Source organism: Oncorhynchus mykiss, chromosome 11 (assembly GCF_057628025.1).
Source record: "Oncorhynchus mykiss isolate SJ-2025 chromosome 11, ASM5762802v1, whole genome shotgun sequence".
NCBI classification, from domain to species: Eukaryota; Metazoa; Chordata; class Actinopteri; order Salmoniformes; family Salmonidae; genus Oncorhynchus; species Oncorhynchus mykiss.
Window position 1 is genome coordinate 48,176,210 of NC_143032.1, and position 26,641 is coordinate 48,202,850.

The 26,641-nt window shown below is 44.6% G+C and overlaps 1 protein-coding gene across 18 annotated transcripts in view; it reads left to right on the top strand.

The window, feature by feature from the left end:
* The first annotated feature begins 103 nt into the window (after nucleotides 1-103).
* acacb (acetyl-CoA carboxylase beta) overlaps nucleotides 104-26,641 on the top strand; it is a 43,743-nt gene continuing 17,205 nt past the window's right edge. For 6 of the 18 annotated variants that reach the window (XM_090190248.1, XM_090190250.1, XM_090190252.1 and 3 more), the window contains exons 1-28: nucleotides 158-488; nucleotides 3,984-4,641; nucleotides 10,113-10,245; nucleotides 10,461-10,599; nucleotides 10,809-10,918; nucleotides 11,113-11,194; nucleotides 11,341-11,439; nucleotides 16,777-16,886; nucleotides 17,182-17,292; nucleotides 17,520-17,729; nucleotides 17,954-18,124; nucleotides 18,343-18,504; nucleotides 18,612-18,775; nucleotides 19,101-19,251; nucleotides 19,365-19,468; nucleotides 21,564-21,645; nucleotides 21,839-21,984; nucleotides 22,121-22,271; nucleotides 22,387-22,521; nucleotides 22,846-22,992; nucleotides 23,296-23,484; nucleotides 24,167-24,267; nucleotides 24,370-24,458; nucleotides 24,582-24,706; nucleotides 25,054-25,167; nucleotides 25,359-25,472; nucleotides 25,567-25,656; nucleotides 25,752-25,870. In XM_090190248.1, coding sequence (XP_090046374.1) covers nucleotides 4,004-4,641; nucleotides 10,113-10,245; nucleotides 10,461-10,599; nucleotides 10,809-10,918; nucleotides 11,113-11,194; nucleotides 11,341-11,439; nucleotides 16,777-16,886; nucleotides 17,182-17,292; nucleotides 17,520-17,729; nucleotides 17,954-18,124; nucleotides 18,343-18,504; nucleotides 18,612-18,775; nucleotides 19,101-19,251; nucleotides 19,365-19,468; nucleotides 21,564-21,645; nucleotides 21,839-21,984; nucleotides 22,121-22,271; nucleotides 22,387-22,521; nucleotides 22,846-22,992; nucleotides 23,296-23,484; nucleotides 24,167-24,267; nucleotides 24,370-24,458; nucleotides 24,582-24,706; nucleotides 25,054-25,167; nucleotides 25,359-25,472; nucleotides 25,567-25,656; nucleotides 25,752-25,870 — 3,986 coding nt within the window. In that variant the 5' untranslated portion in view covers nucleotides 158-488; nucleotides 3,984-4,003. Of the gene's footprint in view, nucleotides 489-3,983; nucleotides 5,450-8,113; nucleotides 8,456-10,112; nucleotides 10,246-10,460; nucleotides 10,600-10,808; nucleotides 10,919-11,112; nucleotides 11,195-11,340; nucleotides 11,440-16,776; nucleotides 16,887-17,181; nucleotides 17,293-17,519; nucleotides 17,730-17,953; nucleotides 18,125-18,342; nucleotides 18,505-18,611; nucleotides 18,776-19,100; nucleotides 19,252-19,364; nucleotides 19,469-21,563; nucleotides 21,646-21,838; nucleotides 21,985-22,120; nucleotides 22,272-22,386; nucleotides 22,522-22,845; nucleotides 22,993-23,295; nucleotides 23,485-24,166; nucleotides 24,268-24,369; nucleotides 24,459-24,581; nucleotides 24,707-25,053; nucleotides 25,168-25,358; nucleotides 25,473-25,566; nucleotides 25,657-25,751; nucleotides 25,871-26,641 lie in introns of those variants that run through there. The other 12 variants (XM_090190249.1, XM_090190257.1, XM_090190258.1 and 9 more) reach the window with 6 other exon arrangements.

Below are 26,641 nucleotides of genomic sequence, written 5' to 3' on the forward strand. Positions count from 1 at the left end.
AGCACAACACCACATAGCGAGCTAAACATGTTGCGAATTCGATTATGTTGAGCCGCAGGTCGCCGTCTATGGCCCGTGACCTGAACGATAATCGAAACCCCTCAGTAACTATGCCAACAATCGCGACCCCGAACCTCAAGATTTATTACGTTAGCCCACTCACTAGAAATAAATCTACTCTTGTCGAATACATGAATCATGCCAACGTGAGCATGCGATGTAGCTAGATATAATAATAATAAGACAGTAAGATGTGTACTCTTTGACACCGTTTACTCAAAACGAAAAACGTTTTGTAACAAAAACGAGAGGTTCAATTGGACATATTCAGGTAGGTCCCGCCCTGTTTCGTTCGGTCGTTCCAGTTTCTCTGTTGCTTCCGTTTGGTTCCGAAACGGTAAACGGTTAATCTGTTGCACGCGTGTGGCTAGTCGACATCACAATTGTTAGCATCAACACGCCCAATAAAGCTGCAATGGACGGTAGAGGTAAGCCTACAACTAATTAGTTAACTAGCTACAGTACTGAACTAACCATAGTCATCGGACAATAGTTGGCTTTCAAAAACGCGGTAAAGAGTGTAGCTAGCTAGCCAGGCTATTCTTGCTTCCATATAACTAGTCAATGCCCAGCTTGGTTAGGAATGTTTACTATATATTGTTGCCTATTTTAGCATTGGGGAGTTGAAACTTTATGCGACATGTAGCCTAGGCCTGAGATCCAGGATTATCCATCCACATTTGTGTGATATTGTGTAGAATTGGCCCTGAAAAATGTTTTTGCACCAAATCCAGAGATTTGATAGTCTACTGTAATCAATGTCCGAGATACCTAACGTTAGTACTTTTGTAGACTACCCCATCTGAAATATTGATGAGATGAGTATCACTTCTGACCTAGTCTGATGTTTTATAAACTTAAACTATTGCATGGGCATACTTAGAAATCAGAGCATTGAGCACATAACAATCTACTCAAGCATGTCAGAGGAAAGCATATATTAGAAATGGCCCTCCAGTATTCTGAGTCAGGAGCCTGTTCACTTCGAAGTTCAAACTTGGCAGAGAAGAGTATGCCTTTTATTTTGTATTTTTATGTGACATGGTATCATTTGGCCCTTTCGTCCTGTGCTTCATCCTATACCACTGTTGTTTACATGACTTGTCTGTCCCTCTCCCTCCCCACTCCATTCCCTCACGGCTGACCTTTCCCCCATATGGGACAAGGACAGCTGTCAGCCGTGCTCATGTGTGAATAAAACCCACTTGTGAATTAAACCCACTCGGTTCTCTCTCTTCAGCTGCCAGAGACCGGTTGTGTACTGGTCACAAGGTAGTAGTGAAGGAAAAGCCTGCCTCGCTCTGCCGTACCATGTAGCCTAGTCCCCGAAAACACTGCAAAAGGTTTTTTTCTGCAAATGATTCCATTTGGGTTAATTATACAGTAATTTACAGGCTACCTCGTGCACTGTCAAGACAGCATATTTGGCTGATTGTTTTTTTACCGCCTATTTGTGTCTAGTGCTTTTAGACTGTCCTTTTCATTATGAGGTAGAAGTTGCCCTTTACCACAGAACTAGGATCAGATTACATTACTCCCTGACCTTGACAATTAGCAGGATAAAGACCTAAGAAGATAACTGACCCTTGATCAGTGGTTGGGGCAACCTCCACATAGTCAGTTCTCTGTATAATGTTGGTAAAGCATTGAGAGAAAGACTAATCTATTCAGATTGTATATCTGATTTTCTACAAGGTACACTACTAGGTACACTATGTGGACACCCCTTCCTATTAGTGGATTCGGCTATTTCAGCCATACCCGTTGCTGACAGGTGTATAAAATCGAGCAGACAGTAATGGAATCTCCATAGACAAACATTGCCCGTAGAATGGCCTTACTGAAGAGCTCAGTGACTTTCTATGTGGCACGGTCGTAGGATGCCACCTTTCCAACAAGTCAGTTCGTAAAAGTTCTGCCCTGATAGAGCTGCCCTGGTCAACTGTAAGTGCTCTTATTGTGAAGTGGAAAGGTATAGGAGCAACAATGGCTCAGACACGAAGTGTTAGGCCACACAAGCTCACAGAACGGGACCGCCGGGTGCTGAAGCGAGTAGCCCGTATGGTCTCCTCGGTTGTAACAGGCTTGTTCCATACTGCCTCTGGAAGCAAGGTCAGCACAATAACTGTTCGTCGGGAGCTTCAGGAAATGTGTTTCCTTGGCCCTGCAGCAGAATAATGGTCTGGGGCTGTTTTTCATGGTTCAGCTATGCCCCTTAGTTCCAGTGAAGGGAAGTGTTAACCCTACAGCATACAATTACAATTCTGTGCTTCCAACTTTGTAGCAACAGTTCAGGGAAGGCCCTTTCCTGTTTCAGCATGACAATGCCCCCATGCACAAAGCGAGGTCCATACAGAAATGGTTTGTCGAGATCTGTGTGGAAGCGCTTGACTGGCCTGCACAGAGCCCTGACCTCAACCCCATCGAACACCTTTGGGATGAATTGGAACGCCAATTGCGAGTCAGGCGTAAACGCCCAACCTCACTATTGCTCTTGTGGCTGAATGGAAGCAAGTCCCTGCAGCAGTGTTCCAACTAGAGGTCGACCGATTATGATTTTTCAACGCCGATACCGATTAATCGGCCGATTTTTAAAATACAATATAAAAAAATATTAAAAAAACATTTATTTAGTTGTAATAATGACAAATACTGAATGAACACTTTTAACTTAATATAATACATCAATAAAATCAATTTAGCCTCAAGTAAATAATGAAACATGTTCAATTTGGTTTAAATAATGCAAAAACAAAGTGTTGGAGAATAAAGTAAAAGTGCAATATGTGCTATGTAAGAAAGCTACCGTTTCCTTGCTCAGAACATGAGAACATATGAAAGCTGGTGGTTCCTTTTAACATGAGTCTTCAATATTCCCAGGTAAGAAGTTTTAGGTTGTAGTTATAGGAATTATAGGACTATTTCCCTCCATACCATTTGTATTTCATTAACCTTTGACTATTGGCTGTTCTTATAGGCACTTTAGTATTGCCAGTGTAACAGTATAGCTTCCGTACCTCTCCTCGCTCCTCCCTGGGCTCGAACCAGCAACACAACGACAACAGCCACCCTCGAAGCAGCGTTACCCATGCAGAGCAAGGGAAACAACCACCCCAATGCTCAGAGCGAGTGACGTTTGAAACGTTATTATCGCACGCTAACTAGCTAGCCATTTCACTTCGGTTACACAAGCCTTATCTCGGGAGTTGATAGGCTTGAAGTCATAAACAGCGCACTGCTTGACGCACAACGAAGAGCTGCTGGCAAAATGCCCGAAAGTGCTGTTTGAATGAATGTTTACGCACCTGCTTCTGCCTACCACCGCTCAGTCAGATACTTAGGTACTTGTATGCTTAGTCAGATTATATGCAACACAGGACACGCTAGATAATATCTAGTAATATCATCAACCATGTGGAGTTAACTAGTGATTATGATTGATTGTTTTTTATAAGATAAGTTTAATGCTAGCTAGCAACTTACCTTGACTTACTGCATTTGCGTAACAGGCAGTCTCCTTGTGGAGTGCAACGAGAGGCAGGTCATTATTGCGTTGGACTAGTTAACTGTAAAGTTGCAAGATTGAATCCCCTGAGCTGACAAGGTGAAAATCTGTCTTCTGCCCCTGAACCCACCTTCCTAGGCCGTCATTGAAAATAAGAATGTGTTCTTAACTGACATGTCTAGTTGAAAAGATTAAATAAAGGTGTACTTATATATATTTTTTAATCTGCAAATCAGCGGCCATTCCGATTAATCGGTCGACCTCTAGTAACAATTGCTTGTTCACTTGATAGAATTCCTTACATCTGAGGCAGTCACATAATTCATTTTGAATCAATATTAATTTCCTTGTTGGTACAGTGACGACATTTGGATTAGAATCATACTTAGGTTAATTCTCTCTTTTCATGGATTTGCAGTTTCAAGAGGATGTCTGTGAATGCTCCCACTTCTACTCTCGGGATTTCTGCTCGTATTGTGGCTACTCTGGAGGATTAAGGACAAGATGATGCTGGACCAAGGTGTGGAAACTCCGACTGGGTGTGGAAGCTCTGCAGCTGCAGCACAAGAGGAGATGCAAGCGGCCGATGGTCCCACCGCAGCTGTACACACCCCTGCTCCTGTTGAACACTCCACACCAATGGTTCTTGCATCATCTACCTCAGACAGTGGGGCCAACAGTCCCCAAACCCACATTGACCCCTCTGAGGGACCCATGATACCCAGGGCAGGGGGTTCCCAGCCTCCTCAGGCCTCTTCAGAGGGGATGACAGAGCAGTACACACAGACCCAACCATCTCCCTTCGTCGTTCCTCAACCTCCCAGTAGAACGACCAGACCCAAGCTTAGCTCAGGCCCCGAGGTTCGACGAGCCTGTCTCAAGTTCATCCTGGGGGCATCGGAGGACAATTCATCAGATGACGAGCCGCCTTTGACCATGAAACCCCCTACAGGTTCGAGTTCCTCCGAGGCCACCGCCTCCACCGTACGGCAAACTGCATCAGCAACCTCAACCGCCTTCTCCCCCCCACAGCAAGTTCAATCAGTAACGTTAACCACCACCTCCCCTGGCATGAGGTAGGCCAATGCAATGTTGTTTTGCCCCTTAGTTCAAGTTAACTTTTGTTTTCATAATCGAGAACCAGTTTAGACATCCTCAATTTCTCTAGTCGGGTGACATCTGAAATGTATTTTGTTCAGAATGTGTTGGTGGTGAATGCAAGTGCCTGCTCCAGTAACCCAGTATGAATAAATAAATGGACCATTGAGCAAATTAGCTCGTATCTCATTGACTAGTGAGGTGAGGGTACCTGTCAGTGCAGTAGCCTCTCACTGACAGTAGAGTGCGTTGTTGCCCAACAGGCGAGACCAAGTGTTGGCCAGGCCTGAGTGGAACTTTGCCAACCACATTGTGGTATGATTGCTGCCTTGTGTTCTGTCTCCAAACAACCAGCCTGCCTGTGATCGCCTGACCACATCATGCCGCTGACAGTGAACTGTATTATTGTCGCATGCCTCACGTCTCTGCACTATTAATGGAACATGTCTCTTGACTGACCTTGAGAACCAGGGTCCGAGTCCCAAGGGCCACACGACGACGTATTGTATGGTAGCTAGACAAACCTTAATCCCGCCCTTGGAAGGTCTCTGCAAATACATTTGACTTGCTGTACGTGGCCTTTAGGTATAGGCCACGAGGAGCTATTGTTTATATTTTTTTGGTGATATCGTGATGGATATCTGGGGTAGTTGGTCAGCTAAGCTTATCTAAGTCTACTTCTTTGACCGCCCCATTCCACTCTGAGCCAAGTATTAAACACTTGTTTGTAGACTTGAGCCACTTGTGCAGGAATTACCATGGAGGTGAAGCTGAAAGAGGAGAAAGGTAAGAACTTACTGAGAATTTATCGTGTTTTTTTTTGTTTTTTTGTAAATAAGCCTTTTGTTTTTCCTAATATTAAGAAGTAGCATAGGCCTGTGAATAGCACTGACTGACATCATGCTACTGTGTAGGCTTACACAACTATGTTTTGGCAATTTCAGTCAGTTTGCAAAATTGCTACATGAAACGATTAACCTTCAAGTTTTTGTTTACAATGTGCATGAAGGTTATGATAAGCTTTAGTTTGGTGGTTTGTGAAGGGACAACTTGTATTTAACTTTAATGATAATTGATGCACCCTCTGTGTGTGTGTGTGTGTGTGTGTGTGTGTGTGAGTGAGAGAGATATCAGACAAGACTGTCAAAACGCGTCTAAACAAACACTGCGGTGCTCTGTTCCCGTTCCATGTGAGTCTGTGGGTGAAGAATGTTTTGCTCTGCCTGTGTGACTGGAGAGGGGAGGTTGTGGCTCAGCTGAGAGGAAGGGATTGGTGAAGGTCTTATTGTTTTGGTCTCAGATTTGAACTCCGCTATTCACACATCAGAACCAATCTGCCATGTAGGGAGATGGAAGCCTCACCTGGTTCCCGTATGGATCCCCCCCTCACCTGGTTGTCTTAATTGAAAAGAAAAAAACTAAAACCAGAAGACACTAGGCCCTCCATGGAATGAGTTTGGCACCCCAAGCTTTAACATGCTGCAGTAGCAATGTTTTCACCGGTGGAATTGGGGTGACCACATCTAAAAAGCCCAAATGGAGGAAGGGAACTATTTTTGCGGAACAGTGGACAAAGTCAATGTTTCCCATTGTTTCTGCAGACATCTTTTGAATCTTAATTGTTGTCCTGTTTCCTAACTCCTTCTGAGACACCCTCGGAGAGTGGGGTCATGCCAGGCATCAGCCATTATTGACGGCGACCCTGGAGCAATTAGGGTCAAGTGCCCTGCTTAAGGTCAAAAAAGTATAATTTTTTACCTTGTCGGCTCTAACTTCAAGGCCCTGGTCTCATAAACTGTGAGAGATTTTACTGTCATTCTGTTAGTCAAATGTTCTGTGTCAATTGTTACAAGAAGCCTTCTGCAAATAGGTGTATGGTTTGTTGCCATCAAGTTTTTGCTTGGCATATTTTAAAGTGAAAAGTCTCAGCGTCACTCTTATCGTGTCCATTATCAGTCAGATGTCGGCTCTGATGAGTTGAAAGACTGCAAAACTAGCCAAACAGAATGTCTGGAGCTTGACAAGTGCACTTTCATCACAGGAATATGAAACCCCAAAGTACTGTAACTCTTTTGACTTCTGGCTTGAATTCCTGCAATCCTACAGTGCTATAGTCTAACTGAATATCCCCTCCCCCCCATTTCAGCCCTTACTGAAATAGAACATTGGCAAGCCAAGCAATGGAATTGCGATGCCAAACTTTTCCATCCTCCGGATCATTTTAGATTGGATGGAGGAAGAATGAGCTGTGGCGCCCAGTGAACACTACCCCGTGTCATTAGTGATGTTTGTCAACATTTTACTCATTGGCCATGCCAGGATTGTGACTTACACTGCACGCGCACTTGTTATTTAGGCACATGTAATGTCTTTCAGAAGTTTGGCTAGGCTGGTTGCCTGAGGGCTGAAATAGCATGTTTTAAATTTGTCCAAAATCATCCGGAGTAACAGCAATTCATTCTAGTTGAGCTTTCGATCAGTAGACCTTCATCAGAGGATATCTCCACAAAGTGGGACAGATTAGGCCACGCAGTGAGCCAGAGGTAATTGCAGACACCTGTGGTAATATTAAATACCCAAAACGGCCATTAGATAGAAATACAGGATAGAACGGAACGTTATGGATGTATTTCTACTAGAAAAAAACACATGTACGCAGGGAGTGTGGTGTTTGTATAAGGAACCCATACATTCAGAGAGGACAACAAAGCAGAAAAACGCCTAGCGGCCCTATACTTCTGGGTTTAAGTATCAGGCCACTAGGGCTGTCATGAATACAGGACACCCTAATACCAGGGAGGCAGTGTGTGTGAAGCTAAGTTGATAGGTATTACAACATGACCCTCGTCAAAAAGTCCTCACGGTTGTAGGGTGCCTAAAGTATGAACCCAGAAGAGTTATCTATGGCAGAGTTTACAGTTGTTGTCTCCTCCTCTTGGTCACACTTCCACCTTCTCAATGCCCTGGAATTGTAGAGAAGACACACTGGACAAAGTCCAAATCATCCCAAATCTCAATGAAGTTACTTTTAAGATAATTTGTGTAGGACATTTGAAAACATTTAGCCTACATATTTTAAATGTTAAACATTTTGTAATTTGGGTGAACTGTCCCTAATATTTGATTTCCCTAGGCCTAGCTATAGCTTCAACTCTCATTTGTATATGGATTGAGGAGACTGCTGAGTACAGATTTCTTTCTGGTCTTGACATTGTTTTTCTCAGTGATCCATAATTGAATCGTCATAATTTATAGCCACTAGAATCAACTTCACTGAAATGGTGGAAGTGAGTGGCAGGCTTCCTCTTAACCCTTCCCTGGTACACTATCGTTTTATGTCGCGTGTCAGCTTTCAATGAAGTGGACAGAGTTTCTGAAGGAGTCTGGCTACTTATTAAGTCATCACGTGATCATGTTGAACCCTGTTATTGTATCATACCTTTTGCATATGAACTTGGTTCATATTAATATTACTGGTGGTTTGGCACAATGGAGAGATTGTAAAATTACCTGCCAGGCCTTGCGTGTGTAATTAAATAAACTATGCATTTTTGCTGATTACACGTGAACTCTTAATTGGCTCTGTGGTCTGGGAAGTCTTGTTTATACGTGCTGTGACTACCAGAGCCACACTATCTCTGACGCACCTCCCTGACGGTAACAGAGAGGATTAGTACTTTGTTTTATTGACATCTTGTCTGATTGTAGCCGAGTTGGAACATTCGTCTATCTAGGTAGGCTGAACACCCTGTGTAAAATATGGCTGACGAGATCTTTGGCTTTACAGAGAAGGTAAGGAACTTGTGACCTGAGCAACAACGGCACAGCTGCTGCTACCCTACCTAGAGACTAAACTTTGTCTGACTGCTGCAATGGTCCATCGATTTTTAACAATGTCGCCGCTGTTTCCTTCTCCTTGTTATGGGTTTTGTCGCAGAGTCTGATGATGGGCTTTCCCCTTGGGACAGTAAAGTAGGTTATAGCATATTGTAACTTGCTAGCGCTGGACGGGAATTTTCTTCTAGTAGTCTTATGTCCTACTTTACCGGGACATACTTTACATGCGTAGATTTGTCACAACACAGACGTGTGAGTGCCAGTTGCTTGATGTTTCACTTGAGTAGGTACTAGGTTACAAAATTAAATACTGTAGGTTACAACATTGACAAATAAGAGGACACATGTCATTTATGGGGTCTAACAACATGAAATTCCTCCCTAAGCACTCTTTATGCTTTATCAAATGGCCTGTTCAGTGGAAGTGCTAGACTTCCTCTTACTCCCTTCCCTGGTAGGCTATAGAGTTGAGTGTTGGCTCTTTCTCGGTAGTGAACTTCTGAATGAGTCTGGCTACTAATTTAAGTGATCATGTTAAACTGAGAATTTGAAATCCATTTCCAGGTTAATTCTCACTAAGTTGTCATTGTTTCCATTATCTTTTTCATATGAATATGGATATTATTGGTGGTTTGGCACGATGGAGAGATGGTACAATTCTTTGCTAATGATAGCCTAGTTACACAAGTCCTTTTTGCTGATAACACGTTAACCTTTGCTTGGCTCTGTGGTCTGGGAAGTCTTGTTTATGCGTGCGTACTTGCAGTGTGCAGGAATTGAATTACCAGAGCCACACTATCTTTGAGACACCTCTGTAGGTAGGTAAGAGAGGATTAGCAATGCGTTGTGTTGACAACTGTCAGATCGTAGCGGAGTTTAAACATTTGTCACGGTAGACTGAATACCTTGCGTAGGATATGGCTGACGATAGCAGTATCGTGATATCGTTGGTATTGCGGCAAGGAAATAAAACGACGCGTATTTAACTTCTTTAGGAAAATTAGCCCTAATGTTGCAAACAAACATTTGTTGTCATCCAGAGTCACGTGTATTTATTTTCCAAGCTGTAGCACACTATTTTACATACAGCAGGTTTTTAAAAGACGAAAGAGTTTGCTTTGCGTTTTCATTTTTAAAACTATTGCTTTACTGTTGTCGTCCCTGGCATAGCTGACAAGATTTTTACAGAGAAGGTAAGGGCACTTACTTGTGACCTGAGAAACAACAGCACAGATGCTACCCGCTGAAGAGTGCAATTGACTGCTGTAATGGTCCATCGATTACCGATGCTGCTGTTTCCTCCTTGTTATGGGTTTTGTTACTGAGTTCGGTAATGGTTTTCCACTTGGGACAGTCAAGTAGCCTATAGCATATTGTAACTTGCTAGCGCTGGATGGGAATGTTCTTCGAGTAGTCCTATGTCCAATTTTACCGGGACATACTTTACATGATCGTTTTGTCACATCACAGAAATGAGCGGTTGCTTGATGTTTCGCTTGAGTTGGTACTAGGATCCAAAATGAAAGTGTAGGTTACAACACGAAATGTTGACAAAAAATGAGGCATTGACACATTTGTGGTCTTCGCCAACAACTCGTCTGTTTTTCTCCAGGCCTAGCATGTCTCACCCACACCTGGTGAAGAAGGTTCGCGAGATCCGGAAAATGGAGCTGCAGAGAGACTTCACAGTGGCCTCGCCAGCCGAGTTTGTCACCCGCTTCGGTGGCAACCGGGTCATAAATAAGGTAAGACGCCCCTGTCTGTCTGGGCCTTTTGGATGAGTGTCGCAAAATGTTCACTTTTTTTTTTTACTGAACTCCTCGTCAATATACGTGCAACAGAATAAGCAGCCAAAATACAGCGTCAACGTTGTTCTAGAGTATTGTCGTTTATTCTCAAACTATTTTATTTTCTCTCTCTCCATTTCACTTTTGCTCTCCACCTATTTCTCTTTATCAAGGTGCTGATAGCTAATAATGGCATAGCAGCGGTCAAATGTATGCGTTCCATCCGCCGTTGGTCCTACGAGATGTTCCGTAACGAGAGGACCATCCGTTTTGTGGTGATGGTCACCCCTGAGGACCTGAAAGCCAACGCAGGTCAGTGAGACAGGTTTTCGCAGGTCATCAGCAGCAGTTCCAGAAGGATGTTCCTCATTGTGCCACTCAGCAGATCTGGAGATAAAGTCTACAGCGGGAAACGCCATAAATTATTTTCATTAAATGACTCCATGGAAATATCTAAATCATTTCCCTGGAACCTCTGGAAAAATAACTGGCGTGACTGTCTGTGTGTGGCTCTTCTATAGAGTATATCAAAATGGCGGACCACTATGTACCCGTCCCAGGCGGAGCCAACAACAACAACTATGCCAATGTAGAGCTGATCGTAGACATCGCCAAGAGGATTCCTGTACAGGTCAGACTGTGTTCCTCCACTCTCACCCACAGAGACATTCCCAATCCCAAATCAAGTCACAATGTTCTATGATAAGTGGACCGGCGGCCATGAGGGTTCCAGTCAAATTCCCATGTTCTTAGGGCTTTGGTCTTATCAAGTAATTCTATTTTTATGGCTCAGACTCTGATCTCTGCTTTTTCTATTGTTCATAGGGGGTCTGGGCCGGGTGGGGTCACGCCTCTGAGAACCCCAAACTACCTGAGCTCTTGGACAAGAACGGAATCTCTTTCTTAGGTACAGCCCTGCATTAAGCCGTTTGTGGATTATTGGATTGTAATGATTTCCCATTGGTAATTTCAGGTTTAATGACATTACAACACAAGCGCCATTCATTGCGATGTAGATATCGTTGTTGATTTTTTTTTTGGTGCGTGTCTCAGGGCCGCCCAGTAAGGCCATGTGGGCTCTGGGAGATAAGGTGGCCTCCTCCATCGTGGCCCAGAGCGCAGACATCCCCACCCTGCCCTGGAGTGGATCAGGTGATGTACCTCTCTGCCTGCACCCTTACCCTCAGACAACCCTGCCACATTCCCTATCCCCTACTACATAATACTCCTAACATACAGTATTAGGACTCTGACTGGGTTACTGAGTGGGTTGTATATTGAGACTAATGATTGTAAGGGACTGTCAGGTTATTACGAGGCCCGGAATTAAAAGGAGTTGGGAAAGAATGGCTTGTCTGTGGTACATCATCAAAGCTAATACTTTAGCAATATGAATACATTTTGCAGTTCAATAATACACAGAATCATCAGATACAGGTTTTGTGACTGCACCAAGAAGGTACAGACTTTTATTGACAATTTGTTTTGAAGAGAACCTAACTCAGCCACACCTTCTTTCACACTTGGACTCAAATGTGAAGGGCTGATCTCAAACTCAGCCAATCAGAGGTCAAGTAGACAGTCAAACCCCTCCCTGGAACTATAAAATAATGTGAATAACTGAAAAAGAGCTGATGTGATTGGTCAAAAGACCAATTAGTGGGAAAAATATCAGAATTGGGCTGCCTGTGTAAATGCAGCCTCTTTGTGTCCTTTGGAAAAATATAATTTAAGGTTTAGTAAGTACAGTCGTGGCCAAAAGTTTTGAATGGCACATTCATTTTCACAAAGTCTGCTGCCTCAGTTTGTATGATGGCAATTTGCATATACTCCAGAATGTTATGAAGAATGATCAGATGAATTGCAATTAATTGCAAAGTCCCTTTTTGCCATGCAAATGAACTGAATCCCCCAAAAACATTTCCACTGCATTTCAGCCCTGCGCACAAAAGAACCAGCTGACATCATGTCAGTGATTCTCTCGTTAACGCAGGTGTGAGTGTTGACGAGGACAAGGCTGGAGATCACTCTGTCATGCTGATTGAGTTTGAATAACAGACTGGAAGCTTCAAAAGGAGGGTGGTGCTTGGAATCATTGTACTTCCTCTGTCAACCATGGTTATCTGCAAGGAAACACATGCCGTCATCATTGCTTTGCACAAAAAAGGGCTTCACAGGCAAGGATATTGCTGCCAGTAAGATTGCACCTAAATTAGCCTTTTATCAGATCATCAAGAACTTCAAGGAGAGTGGTTCAGTTGTTGTGAAGACTTCAGGGCGCCCAAGAAAGTCCAGCAAGCGCCAGGACCGTCTCCTAAAGTTGATTCAGCTGCGTGATCGGGGCACCACCAGTACAGAGCTTGCTCAGGAATGGCAGCAGGCAGGTGTGAGTGCATCTGCACGCACAGTGAGGTGAAGACTTTTGGAGGATGGCCTGGTGTCAAGAAGGGCAGCAAAGAAGCCACTTCTCTCCAGGAAAAACATTAAAAACATATTCTGCAAAAGGTACAGAGATTGGACTGCTGAGGACTGGGGTAAAGTCATTTTCTCTGAATCCCCTTTCCGATTATTTGGGAAAAAAGCTTGTCCGGAGAAGACAAGGTGAGCGCTATCATCAGTCCTGTGTCATGCCAACAATAAAGCATCCTGAGACCATTCATGTATGGGGTTGCTTCTCAGCGAAGGGAGTGGACTCACTCACAATTTTGCCTAAGAACACAGCCATGAATAAAGAATGGCACCAACACATCCTCTGAGAGCAACTTCTCCCAACCATCCAGGAACAGTTTCGTGACGAACAATGCCTTTTCCAGCATGATAGAGCACCTTGCCATAAGGCAAAAGTGATAACTAAGTGGCTCGGGGGAACAAAACATTGATATTTTGGGTCCATGGCCAGGAAATTCCCCAGACCTTAATCCCATTGAGAACTTGTGGTCAATCCTCAAGAGGCGGGTGGACAAACAAAAACCCACAAACTCCAAGCATTGATTATGCAAGAATGGGCTGCCATCAGTCAGGATGTGGACCAGAAGTTAATTGACAGCATGCCAGGGCAGATTGCAGAGGTCTTGAAAAAGAAGGGTCAACACTGCAAATATTGACTCTTTGCATCAACTTCATGTAATTGTCAATAAAAGCCTTTGACACTTGTGAAATGCTTGTAATTATACTTCAGTATTCCATACTAACATCTGACAAAAATATCTAAAGACACTGAAGCAGCAAACTTTGTGGAAATTAATATTTGTGTCATTCTCAACTTTTGTCCACGACTGTACACGGTAACCTCAGTGCCTTTCGACTGTAGCCTGGTCCTTTGCTGAATTCCAAGGCCTACACTCTGCGCATCGTTGTTGTGCAAAACGTGGGCCTTTTTGCCTCTGTCTTTGTTGTCCAACTGTGGCCGATGTGGCAGCAGTGTAATCTCAATTTGAATGAGGGGGATGAGGTGAAGCTATTGAAGTAGAATAGGGAGCCTCCCATTCAATTACTAGTGGCTATGCCATCAACCCACAAAAGTTCCAGAATGGGGTGAAAATGGCAGCCATATTGGTCCGGGAGAAATATAAACCTGTCTGATTGGAAGTAAGAGGCATAATCCTGATTTTACTTAACGCAGAAAAATAAATATAGAATTATTGTCAACCTAAAATATTGTCATAATTATAATTTCAATTAATACATGTTTTATACAAATAGTCTGTATAAATAGGCTCTGAAAGATAGTGCCTTCGGAAAGTATTCAGACCCATTGACTTTCTCCACGTTTTGTTACTTTACAGCCTTATTCTAAAAATGGTTTTTCCCCCCTCATAAATCTACACACAATACCCCATAATGACAAAGCAAAAACAGGTTTAGACATTTTTGCTAATTTAGTAGAAATAAAAACTGAAATCACAGTTACATTAGTATTCAGACACTTTACTCAGTACTTTGTTGAAGCACCTTTAGCAGTGATTACAGCATTGAGTTTTCTTGGTATGACGCTACAAGCTTGGCACACCTGTATTTGGGGAGTTTCTCCCATTCTTCTCTGCAGATCCTCTCAAGCTGTCATGTTTGATGGAGAGCGTTGCTGCACTGCTATTTTCAGGTCTCTTCAGAGATGTTCGATCAGGTTCAAATCCGAGCTCTGGCTGGGCCACTCAAGGACATTCGGAGGCTTGTCGCGAAGCCACTCCCGTGTTGTCATGGCTGTGTGCTTAGGGTCGTTGTCCTGTTGGTAGGTGAACCTTCGCCCCAGTTTGAGGTCCTGAGCGCTCTGGAGCCGGTTTTCATCAAGGACCTCTCTGCTCCGTTCATCTTTGCCTCAATCCTGTCTAGTCTCCAGTTCCTGCCACTGAAAAACATCCCTGCAGCATGATGCTGCCACCACCATGCTTTTTGCTCGGTGTGTAGCTTTCCAAATCCTGTCCAATCAATAGAATTTACCACAGGTGAACTCCAATCATGTTGTAGAAACGGGATGCACAAAGGGTCTAAATACTTATGTAAATGAGGTATTTCTGTTTTTTATAAATTTGTAAACATTTCTAAACCTGTTTTGGCTTTGTCATTATGGGGTATTGTGTGTAGAATGCTGAATATTTATTTTTATTTGATCCATTTTAGAATAAGGCTGTAAAGTAACAACAAAATGTGGAAAGTCAAGGGGTCTGAATTAGAGGTCGACCGATTAATCGGAATGGCCCATTTCAAGTTTTCATAACAATCGGGAATCGGTATTTTTGGACACCGATTTTGCCTTTAAATTTTTTTTTTTACACATTTATTTAATCTTTATTTAACTAGGCAAGTCAGTTAAGAACACATTCATATTTTCAATGACGGCCTAGGAACGGTGGGTTAACTGCCTCGTTCAGGGGCAGAACGACAGATTTTCACCTTGTCAGCTCGGGTCGCGATCCGATCTTACAACATAACTAGTCCAACGCAATAACGACATGCCTCTCTCTCGTTGCACTCCACAAGGAGACTGCCTGTTACGCAAATGCAGTAAGCCAAGGTAAGTTGCTAGCTAGTTTTAAACTTATCTTATAAAAAACAATCAATCCTAATCACTAGTTAACTACACATGGTTGATGATATTGCTAGATATTATCTAGCGTGTCCTGCGTTGCATATAATCTGACTGAGCATACAAGTATCTAAGTATCAGGCGCGTAAACATTCATTCAAACAGCACTTTCGGGCGTTTTGCCAGCAGCTCTTCATTGTGCGTCAAGCATTGCGCTGTTTATGACTTCAAGCCTATCAACTCCCGAGATGAGGCTGGTGTAACTGAAGTGAAATGGCTAGCTAGTTAGCGCGCGCTAATAGCGTTTCAAACATCACCCGCTCTGAGCCTTGGAGTGGTTGTTCCCCTTGCTCTGGAAGCTATACTGTTACATTGGCAATACTAAAGTGCCTATAAGGACATCCAATAGTCAAAGGTTAATGAAATGCAAATGGTATAGAGGGAAATAGTCCTATAATTCCTATAACTACAACCTAAAACTTCTTACCTGGGAATATTGAAGACTCATGTTAAAAGGAACCACCAGCATATGTTCTCATGTTCTGAGCAAGGAACTTAAACGTTTGCTTTCTTACATAGCACATATTGCACTTTTACTTTCTTCTCCAACACTTATTTATTTAAACCAAATTGAACACATTTCATTATTTAGTTGAGGCTAAATTGATTTTATTGATGTATTATATTAAGTTAAAATAAGTGTTCATTCAGTATTGTTGTAATTGTCCTTATTACAAATAAATAAAATAAAAAATCAGCCGATTTAATCGGTATCGGCTTTTTTGGTCCTCCAATAATCGGTATCGGCGTTGAAAAATCATAATCGGTCAACTTCTACTCTGAATACTTTCCGAAGGCACTGTATGTAAACAGCCATGCATGCATGTCTACATTTTTGGTTTCATGGAAAGCTGTGTGTGCTATTATGTGATACAGTGTCAGTACTTGTTGCATTTACAACTTGTCTAAGTCCTATCATCAGCTGTTTTCAACCAGTGTATGGCTGTGGGTTGACTGCATTGTTTGAAAGGAATGTTGTTTTAAATAACTGCCAATATACCAATTATGGAATAACGTCTCTAAAATTGGCTGGCTAGCTAGCACATAAGATATAGTAAAATAATGAATTTATTACAGCACTGGCAAACCATGGTTGACCAACTCTACTTTGAAATTTGTGTTGCGGCGTGTTTACATGGTTTTGATGATTATTCTAATGTGCCTACACAGCCTATTGTTTATCTCTGTCATTAGTGTATTTGTATAATGCGAGGTCTCTCTGTATCACATCCGTCCGTGATTGGGAGTCCCATAGGGCGGCGGACAATTGGCCCAGCGTCATCCGGATTTGGCCGGGGTAGACCGTCATTGTAAATAAGAATTTGTTCTTAGCTGACTTGCCTAGTTTAAATAAAGGTTAAATAAATAAAAATTAAAAATGTATTTTTCTCCTGCCTGTGCTGTAGGTCTGAGAGTAGACTGGACAGAGGACGACCAGAGGCTGGGCCACGTGATTAGCGTGCCTCCGGAGGTCTACGTGCACGGCTGCGTACGTGACGCTGACGATGGACTGGCGGTAAGCAGCTCCACGCCATCACCCGCCTCACTAACGCTGAAACCACAGAGACAACCTTTTCTAGGCAATCCCTCTGTTTGAAATAATGCCCTTTTTTTAAAAGATGTCTGAAACAATATATTTCAATGTACTTTTCCCAGAGAAAATAAAATATGGCTGCTATTCGGTTACAAACCAAGGTTCATGAATAGTGGAGCAAACTGAAGAAATGCGTTGGTTTTATACAGTAAAATTAGATTTTAAGGGTAGGGTTGCTGAATGTCCTTTCATTTTCAATGTGCCTTCTCCTTTAAAGGGAGCAGACAGAATTGGCTACCCGGTGGTGATAAAAGCGTCAGAAGGAGGAGGGGGCAAGGGCATCCGGAAGGTGGACAACGCTGAGGACTTTGCCAGCTTCTTTAGACAGGTTTGTGTCGTCACACTGTTACACCACACACCTGTATGCTGATTCTCATTGCTGCTGGGGAACGTAGTGTCCAAGAACCACAATCAGGAAATGAGTTGTGCGACTTGGTGTTGTCGTCGACAATGTTTAACGCAGCGTATCTGCGTGTGTGTGTGTGTGTGTGTGTGTTTGAACTTGTTTTTAGTAAATTATCTAACAAAAATCATGCGACGGATCCCCATCCACAGGTGCAGGCGGAGGTGCCCGGCTCGCCCATCTTCGTCATGCAGCTGGCCCAGCATGCCCGTCACCTGGAGGTCCAGATCCTCGCCGACCAGTACGGCAACGCCATCTCCCTGTTTGGCAGAGACTGCTCCATCCAGCGGAGACACCAGAAGATCATTGAGGAGGCCCCGGCCACCATAGCATCTGCCACCACCTTCGAGCACATGGAGCAGGTGAGACACAGAGGGGCTTTCCTCATCTTTAAATTCTCCACTTTGACATTTAGATACTTTTCTCTCTGCCATTTCCAATTTAATATTCCATTTGAACACTAAAAGTGATAGGGCATGCAATGGAAAATGTTTCACAATGGCATGCCCATCCCTGTTTCAGTCTGTTTTTCATTTGGTGCCAAATGAACATGAGCTCTCTATCTCTCTATATGTCTATATGTCAGTATGCAGTGCGGCTGGCTAAGATGGTGGGCTACGTGAGTGCAGGCACTGTGGAGTACCTCTTCTCTGAGGACGGGAGCTTCCACTTCCTGGAGCTCAACCCCCGTCTGCAGGTGGAACACCCATGCACAGAGATGATCGGAGACGTCAACCTGCCCGCCGCCCAGCTCCAGGTACGCTTCAGCCAGAGGTCAGGGGTCACACCCTAGCTATCACAGCCTCGTGGTTTAATCTCTGGTCCTTTGCATTCCAGGTTATATTTTTCCGCAGTCTCAGTGAAATTGCTATGTCATATTAATGTGGTTGTTGAGATGTTATGTTCTGGAAGCCCTAGGGACTGATTGGAGATAGACCATGTTGGGTCTAACTGGGTCAATTTCCTTTGTTGTAGATAGCCATGGGGATCCCCCTCCACAGGATTAAAGATATCCGCGTGCTGTATGGAGAGACGCCTTGGGGGGACACCACCATCAATTTTGAGGCCCCCGACTGTGTCCCCAGTCCCCGGGGACACGTCATCGCGGCCCGCATCACCAGCGAGAACCCAGACGAGGTGTGCATTCTTAATTCTACAGGGCTGGCCGGCCACATTCTAAACAAGCGATGGCATGGGTTCTGTAGGCTCACAACTGGCCCGTCCTCTCTCCTTGTAACTCGCAGGGCTTCAAGCCCAGCTCGGGCACGGTGCAGGAGCTCAATTTCCGCAGCAGTAAAAACGTGTGGGGCTACTTCAGCGTGGGGGCTGCTGGGGGTCTGCATGAGTTTGCTGACTCCCAGTTCGGCCACTGTTTCTCCTGGGGGGAGAACCGAGAGGAGGCCATTTCGTGAGTTTTTCCTTACCTTCTGCCATAGACTAGACTATCAGTCCTTCCGATGATGGTTCTATCGACCCCTAGCCCCTACTTCCTAGCCACTCCTGGAGACCTGAGAGGATTGGATAGGTGGAAGCAACAATTCCACCCGGCCAATCTGAAGGCAAGGTGAAGCTATTATCGTAAGACTTTTCCAATCCTCAGATCTACAGGAGCGACTAGGGTGTATGGGTTAGGCCCGGTTCCGTTTGGAATGCAGCATGAGTTAACGGTGTGTGTTGGTGTCTTGCTGTAACTGGGTGGTGATAGTGGCGGTGGTTACTGTGTGGTGGTGCAGGAACATGGTGGTGGCCATGAAGGAGCTGTGTATCCGGGGGGACTTCAGGACCACGGTGGAGTACCTCATCAAGCTGCTGGAGACTGAGAGCTTCAGGAACAACGACATCGACACCGGCTGGCTGGATAATCTCATCGCTGATAAAGTTCAGGTAGAGAGCACCCTTGTGAAGTGTGAATCTGAACCATTTCAATCCTGTAAATCTAACAGTTGGTAAAAACAAATCTTCTAACGTGCTTGTGTGTGGCGTGTTTTCCCCCGAAGGCAGAGAGGCCAGACACCACGCTGGGCGTTGTCTGTGGGGCGTTACACGTGGCGGACGCCAGCTTCAGGAAGAGCATGTCTGACTTCCTGCACTCACTGGAAAGGTGAGTACTACTTTACTGACTTTATTGTCCCCTTGGGGACATTTTGTCGCAGTTTAAAGTGGCATTTAAATAACAAAACTAATTGACAATACAACATTCATAACAGTTACATACCAATAAAAAGAGACTAACCTGCTGGCCTTACTGAGTGGATAGGAACATTAGCCCCAGCTATTTAGGAGGGATATCACACCTGGCACAAATTGTCTAATTCTGTTTTTCTTGCCGAGGGGTGCCCTATACCTGCACCCAGAGGGGAGTAGTTCAAAGTCCAGGTACGGGGGGTGGTTTGGGTCGAAAACGATTTTGTGAGCCTTGCGGAGAGCCCTGACATTAAAGATCTCCTCCAGGCCTGTTTGTTTGACTCCATGTACCTTGCTTACTGTGGCAGCATATTTCTCTGGCTGACAGTGCCAAACCAACAAACAATAAACAAAAAGTTAAAACCCTCTCATTGAAAGATTTGTAAAACAGAGTCTGTATAGTTGTCTACTTTGAAAGATCCCAGCTTTTTGAGAAAGTACAGTCTCTGTTGACTCTCTTTGTATATCAGGTCTGTACATTTACTCCGCTGAAGCATATAGTCCAAGAGTCCAGATATTTAGATTCCTCTATATTCTCTATGTTCTGACCTCTGATAGATGTTGCAGAGGTAGGTGTTGCTCGCTTCCTGAAGTCTATGCACATCTCTTTGGTCTTGTTGGTATTGAGGACCAAGTGTGATTCGTCACGCCACTCTACAGTCGTTTAGGACCGGGCCATGGTGTTTCCCATCATCATGCATCAGTGAACTTAACGAGGTGTCTGTCAGGATGGTAACTAGTACAACTATTAATGTACAGGAGTGGGGACAAAACACATCCTTGAGGAGAGCCTGTGATGTCTGACACGTGGGGACCTACTATGACCCGCTGTGACCTCTGGCTCAGGAAGTCCAACAGCCACAAAACCAGGCAGAAGAAAAGTCAATAAACGGAACTCTGACATGGGATTTGGCACCCTCTAGATGTCTATAGGCCATGTTGAGGAGTGTAAGAATGGCATCATCAACTCCTCTGCTGGGCTGATCTAACTACCTGAAGGACTAAAAACAAAAGATAACCATTTTAAAATATACTGTGTCTGTAAAATATGTACAGTTGAAGTTGGAAGTTTACATACACTTAGGTTGGAGTCATTAACTTGTTTTTCAACAACTGCACAAATTACTTGTTAACAAACTATGGTTTTGGCAGTTAGGACATCTAGGACAAGTCAGTTAGGACATCTACTTTGTGCAGGACACAAGTCATTTTTCCAACAATTGTTTACAGACGGATTATTTTACCATCACAATTCCAGTGGGTCAGAAGTATACATACACTAAGTTGACTGCCTTTTAAACAGCTTGGGAAATTCCAGAAAATGATGTCATGGCTTTTGAAGCTTCTGATGGGCTAATTGACATAATTTGAGTCAGTTGGAGGTGTACCTGTGGATGTATTTCAAGGCCTACCTTCAAACTCACTGCCTCTTTGCTTGACATCATGGGAAAATCAAAAGAAATCAGCCAAGACCTCAGAAAAAAAATTGTAGACCTCCACGTCTGGTTCATCCTTGGTAGAAATTTAGTGAAGGCATCACGTTCATCTGTACAAACAATAGTACGCAAGTATAAACACCATGTGACCACGCAGCCGTCATACGGCTCAGGAAGGAGACGCGTTCTGTCTCCTAGAGATGAACGTACTTTGGTGTAAAAAGTGCAAATCAATCCCAGAACAACAGCAAACAACATTGTAAAGATGCTGGAGGAAACAGGTAAAGTATCTATATCCACAGTAAAACGCGTCCTATATCGACACAACCTGAAAGGCCGCTCAGCAAGGAGGAAGCCACTGCTCCAAACCAGCCATACGGTTTGCAATTGCACATGTAAACTTCCGACTTCAACTTACACCAATCCGATGGTTTTAAATCATTTTTTTGGGGGGGGGGGGGTCGAATACCTCTGTAAGCAGCAAGAGAATCTCAATGTCTCCCTAGCCTGTCTTATTACTCTAATGCTTGTGCTATGTACTTTTCTAAATCCAGTATGTGAAATGTCTTCTTGTAGAGGCCAGGTGCTGCCCGCAGCCAGTCTGCTGAATACTGTTGATGTGGACCTGATCTACGAGGGGGTCAAATACTGCCTCAAGGTAGGAGGACCTGATGTTACACCTCTCTCATTCTCTGTCATGACTGAACTCCCTCATTCTCTCGGGGACAAATCCTAACCAGTCATGGTTTCACTTAGTCGCCCATTGACGTCAGTGCATGACTAAGTGAATATGTGTCTAAAGAGGAAGTTATCAACCAATTCAACCCCCAACTGTGTTTTATGACTGACAGGTAGCTCGCCAGTCCCCCACTACGTACGTCATCATCATGAACGGCTCGGACATCGAGATCGACGTCCACCGGCTGAGCGACGGCGGGCTCCTGCTCTCCTACAACGGCAGCAGCTACACCACCTACATGAAGGAGGAAGTGGACAGGTGAGACTTCCTGTCCATCTCAAATCTGAATGGATGGATGGACTGGCCATGAAATCGATACTTTCAAAATGGTCATCATTTGTCTCACTTGGGAGTTGATGCTCCATCGTGAACGTATGCGTTTGTAACCCTCTAGCTACCGCATCACTGTTGGCAACAAGACGTGTGTGTTTGAGAAGGAGAGGGACCCCACGGTGCTGAGGTCGTCCTCTGCTGGTAAACTCCTGCAGTACCTGGTGGAGGATGGAGGCCATATCTGCGCCGGGAACTCATATGCGGAGATCGAGGTGAGCAGAGGGTTCCATGAGAACATACTGTACCAGTTTGGGTATGACAATTAGATCCTCATTAGATTGGTTGTGTGTGTGTACACACGGACTGAGGTCTGCGTTACGGTTGCAGGTGATGAAGATGGTGATGACGCTGACGGTGGTGGAGTCGGGCTGTGTCCACTACGTGAAGAGGCACGGGGCGGTGCTGGAGCCTGGCTGTGTGGTGGCAAGATTGGACCTGGATGATCCCAGCAACATTCAACCAGCAAGTCACACATTCACCAACTTCTATACAACTCTTTCTGCATCTGAAATGGCAACCTATCCCCTATATACTGCACTTGGCTTATATCGGGAACAGGGTGCCGTTTTGGGCGCAGCCTTTAATACAGCTATTATAGGAGGCAGCCTTTTCTATTGAAGAAATATCATTTAATACGATCCAAATCACAAAATGATTCTATACGTCTAAAACATAGGTCATGTAAATCACACACTTTCAGTCAGTCAATCGCAGGGTGGCTTGGTGGTCAGGACCACATTTGAAGGCTGTTTTTATCTGAACCCTATCTTCCTGTCGGTCTCCTAGGTGGAGCTGAACACGGCCTCCTTCCCGGCCCAGCAGCCGCTGCCCATCGTGGGGGAGAAGCTCCACCAGGTCTTCCACATGGTCCTGGAGAACCTGGTCAAGGTCATGGCCGGCTACTGCCTCACCGAGCCCTACTTCAGCAACAAGGTGAGGGCCTCCACCCACTGCAGCTGTGCAGCGCGTACCAGTACAGTGGCTTACTGCTTTATTCCAGTTTGTCGTTATTAGCAGACGATCAGATCTCACAACGTCCCAAAGAAGTGCTTTAAGTTCTCCGGAACCACGTCCTTCTTGGATGATTTCTATAAAGACGTGTCTGGAACGCAGGCAATAGAATGGCATGCCTTGTGCACACTGTAGAATAGGGAAGTCGGTCAAGCTGTGGGACGGGGGTGTGATATTGGGGTGTGTGATGGCAGCATGTCTCCCCCCCCCCCCTCCTGCCTGCAGGTAAAGCAGTGGGTGGACACCCTGATGAAGACCCTGCGGGACCCCTCGCTGCCCCTGCTGGAGCTCCAGGAGTTAATGACCAGCGTAGCCAGCCGCATCCCGCCCAGCGTCGAGAAGGCCATCCGCAAGGTCATGGCTCAGTACGCCAGCAACATCACCTCGGTGCTCTGCCAGTTCCCGAGCCAGAGGGTGGGTGACTTAGCCTTAAGCTGTAGCCAACGCTCAAAGTATCTGAAACTTTTCTACATGTGTGTATTTGAATCAGGGGTTGGAACCAGTTCAGGGAACAGAACCCGAAAACAACTGGAAAATAACAAGATTTTTTTTGAAGAACGGAAACAGAACCGGGAACAAGGTTCCTCCGTATTAGCCGCTAGTATATAGGAATCTAGTAGTATATCAATAATTATGGAATTGAGTGAAGGCCTACTGCTAATATCCTAAACGCATTATAATGCAAGTCATATCGTGATGCCCAGCGCTTCAAGCCAAGCCTCCTCCGTGCCCGTCTGTCTCTTTCGCTCTCTCCCCACCCTGCAGAATTTCAGTCGCATCTCACGCCCAGCACTTGTCTGTATGAGTCAAGCTTGTAAACAACTAGCTTTCCTGGTCTATAGAGCAGTTTTCTATCTCCACTGATTGGTGGAGTAATTTAATGCGCTAAATGTCAAAACTGTGTTGCTTTTTGTAGTTAAAGGAACAATATAAACGGGTACCCTTTTTTTTCTGGTTCAAACCGGTTCAGAACTTTATTATGCTGGTCAGAACAGCGGAACGAAACGATTGGAAAATACGTCTGGTTCCAACCCCTGATTTGAACCCAGGTCTGCTCTACAGTACACTTGGTGAATTGGTTTCCCATCCATTTCAGATTGCCTGTATCTTGGACAGCCACGCAGCCACCCTTCAGAAGAAGGCCGACCGGGAAGTGTTCTTCATGAACACTCAGAGTATCGTCCAGCTGGTGCAGAGGTCGCACTTCTCTTATTTCATTACCTGAATCATCACTCCATGACATGTACGACTTCAGATAGGATGTTGGATTGTAATAGTGGGTGGATGAATTTGCCGCAGGTACCGCAGTGGAATCCGAGGATACATGAAGTCTGTGGTGCTGGATCTGCTCAAGTGTTACCTTCAGGTGGAGATGCAGTTCCAGCAAGGTGATTTTGGTGTTTCACTGTGGATCTAATCGAGACGATATCCTGCTGTTTATGACTTGTTTCATGTCGCGGTGATGCATTGTATGGCCACATTATTTTTTTTTTATCCCTTTTTGTGAACAGCTCACTACGACAAGTGTGTGATCAACCTGAGGGAGCAGTACAAGCCTGACATGACCCCTGTGCTGGAGAGCATCTTCTCTCACGCTCAGGTCTCCAAGAAGAACGTCCTGGTCACCATACTCATCGTAAGGCTTCTCTCTCTCTCTCCTCTTCTCTTCTTTCTCACTCTCACTCACACCCACCACTTCGCATCCACTTGATGAAGAACAATGAAATGAAGCTTAAACATAAATTCAGTATAAAGGAAACTTCATTGCGCTAATGTTTTTGCTGTTTTGGAGGGGTCAACCTGCGAACTGTTTTTCTCATTGACTTTCACTGGATAATGAAACCACTCTTTTTAAAATAGTGTAGTTTTCTTCAGTGTAAACACTGCAGTTTTCCTTCATCGGCAATTGATGGTGACGGGGACATGTTTCAAGACTCACCAATGCTAATAGGGAGTGTGCTGTGTGTCCCTGGTGACGTATAGGATCAGCTGTGTGGGCGGGACCCCACCCTAGCAGACGAGCTGATGGTCATCCTGAACGAGCTCACACAGCTCAACAAGATGGAGAACTCAAAGGTGGCACTGCGTGCCAGACAGGTACGTTTCGCAACTGTTTGTACTGAATGATGTTTTCGCACAGCGGAGTGTACCGCTCGTCAACATTCTAAGACCCCCAGTCAGTCTGGTACGATGGTAGCTGTTATTCACTTAGATGGGCACTACATATTGTAGTTTAGTGGCTTCAAAACAACATTCTGACTATTGATGGACACGTGTGTATTTTTCAGGTTTTGATCGCTTCCCATCTGCCCTCTTATGAACTGAGGCACAACCAGGTGGAGTCCATCTTTCTGTCTGCCATCGACATGTATGGACACCAGTTCTGCCCAGAGAACCTGAAGGTGAGCGTCACGATTTCTCCAAAACAGCTTTTTTTGTGTTTTTTTTGTACTTCCGTAAGATCCGAAGGATAATATTTCTTTACCCCTCGGGCAGAAACTCATCCTGTCTGAGACCTCCATCTTTGACGTCTTGCCCAATTTCTTCTACCACTCTAACCGGGTGGTGTGCATGGCTGCCTTGGAGGTGAGCATAGTGCACAGCATATAAACCTGACATGGCTTCATCCTGATGTAGATTTGAGCTCAAAAGGTTTTCCTATCGTGGCCCCCTACCTGTAGGTGTACGTGCGAAGGGGCTACATTGCTTACGAGCTGAACAGCCTCCAGCATCACCAGTTGCAGGACGGGACGTGTGCCGTAGACTTCCAGTTCATGTTGCCGTCGTCCCACCCCAACAGGTACCCAGCCACCAGTTCTCTACCAGAGTCACAAAGCAGCTCTACAACAAACAACCTACAATGTCCCAACTCTGGATTTGCCACTTTCAATACACGGCTGCCATAGCTGCCAACTATCCCCGGTAAAAAAAAAGAAAGTCTTGAGTTGAGATAGAAGGGGTAGGGTAGGGTGCAATTTGAAATAGACAGGAAAGACGTTTAGTTTACAAACTAAAGTTACAACTGTGCCATTATGCTAACTGTGTCGTTAATGAAAAGCAAGTTGGTTATATATAGTTAGCTAATTTACTTTTCACCGCATAAGGATTTCAATGATTCTCAAGCAATGTGAATGGCCATCTTTTTTTTGGTGTATATTTGTTAGTGAATGAGCCAATCGTATTTTATTTTGGTCCGTCTTTATACCGTCTCTCTGCAGTCCAGTATTCCTCTGGTTCTCATTGATCTGCTCCTATTTCCCATTTCTCCCCATCAACACGCAAAAGATTCACCCGAGTGATTCACTCGGCGCGCGCCAACACGTAGTCCATTCAACTCTACATGCTCAGCATCTCTGAGAACGTGTGGTTCAGTCCCTATACTGAGAGCACAAATAGGGCCTGTAAACCCTGGTCATGGTACAGTCTGTGTGCTGTTTCCTTTTGTGTAGAGCAGTAGATCATCTTTGTCCTCCCTGACACCCCCCATAACCCTCTCCTTTTTGGGACAAGCCCTTCAATGTAATTGTTTCTCCACTGCCATTTTGGGGCAAACCGCCAGGCAGAAGTAAAC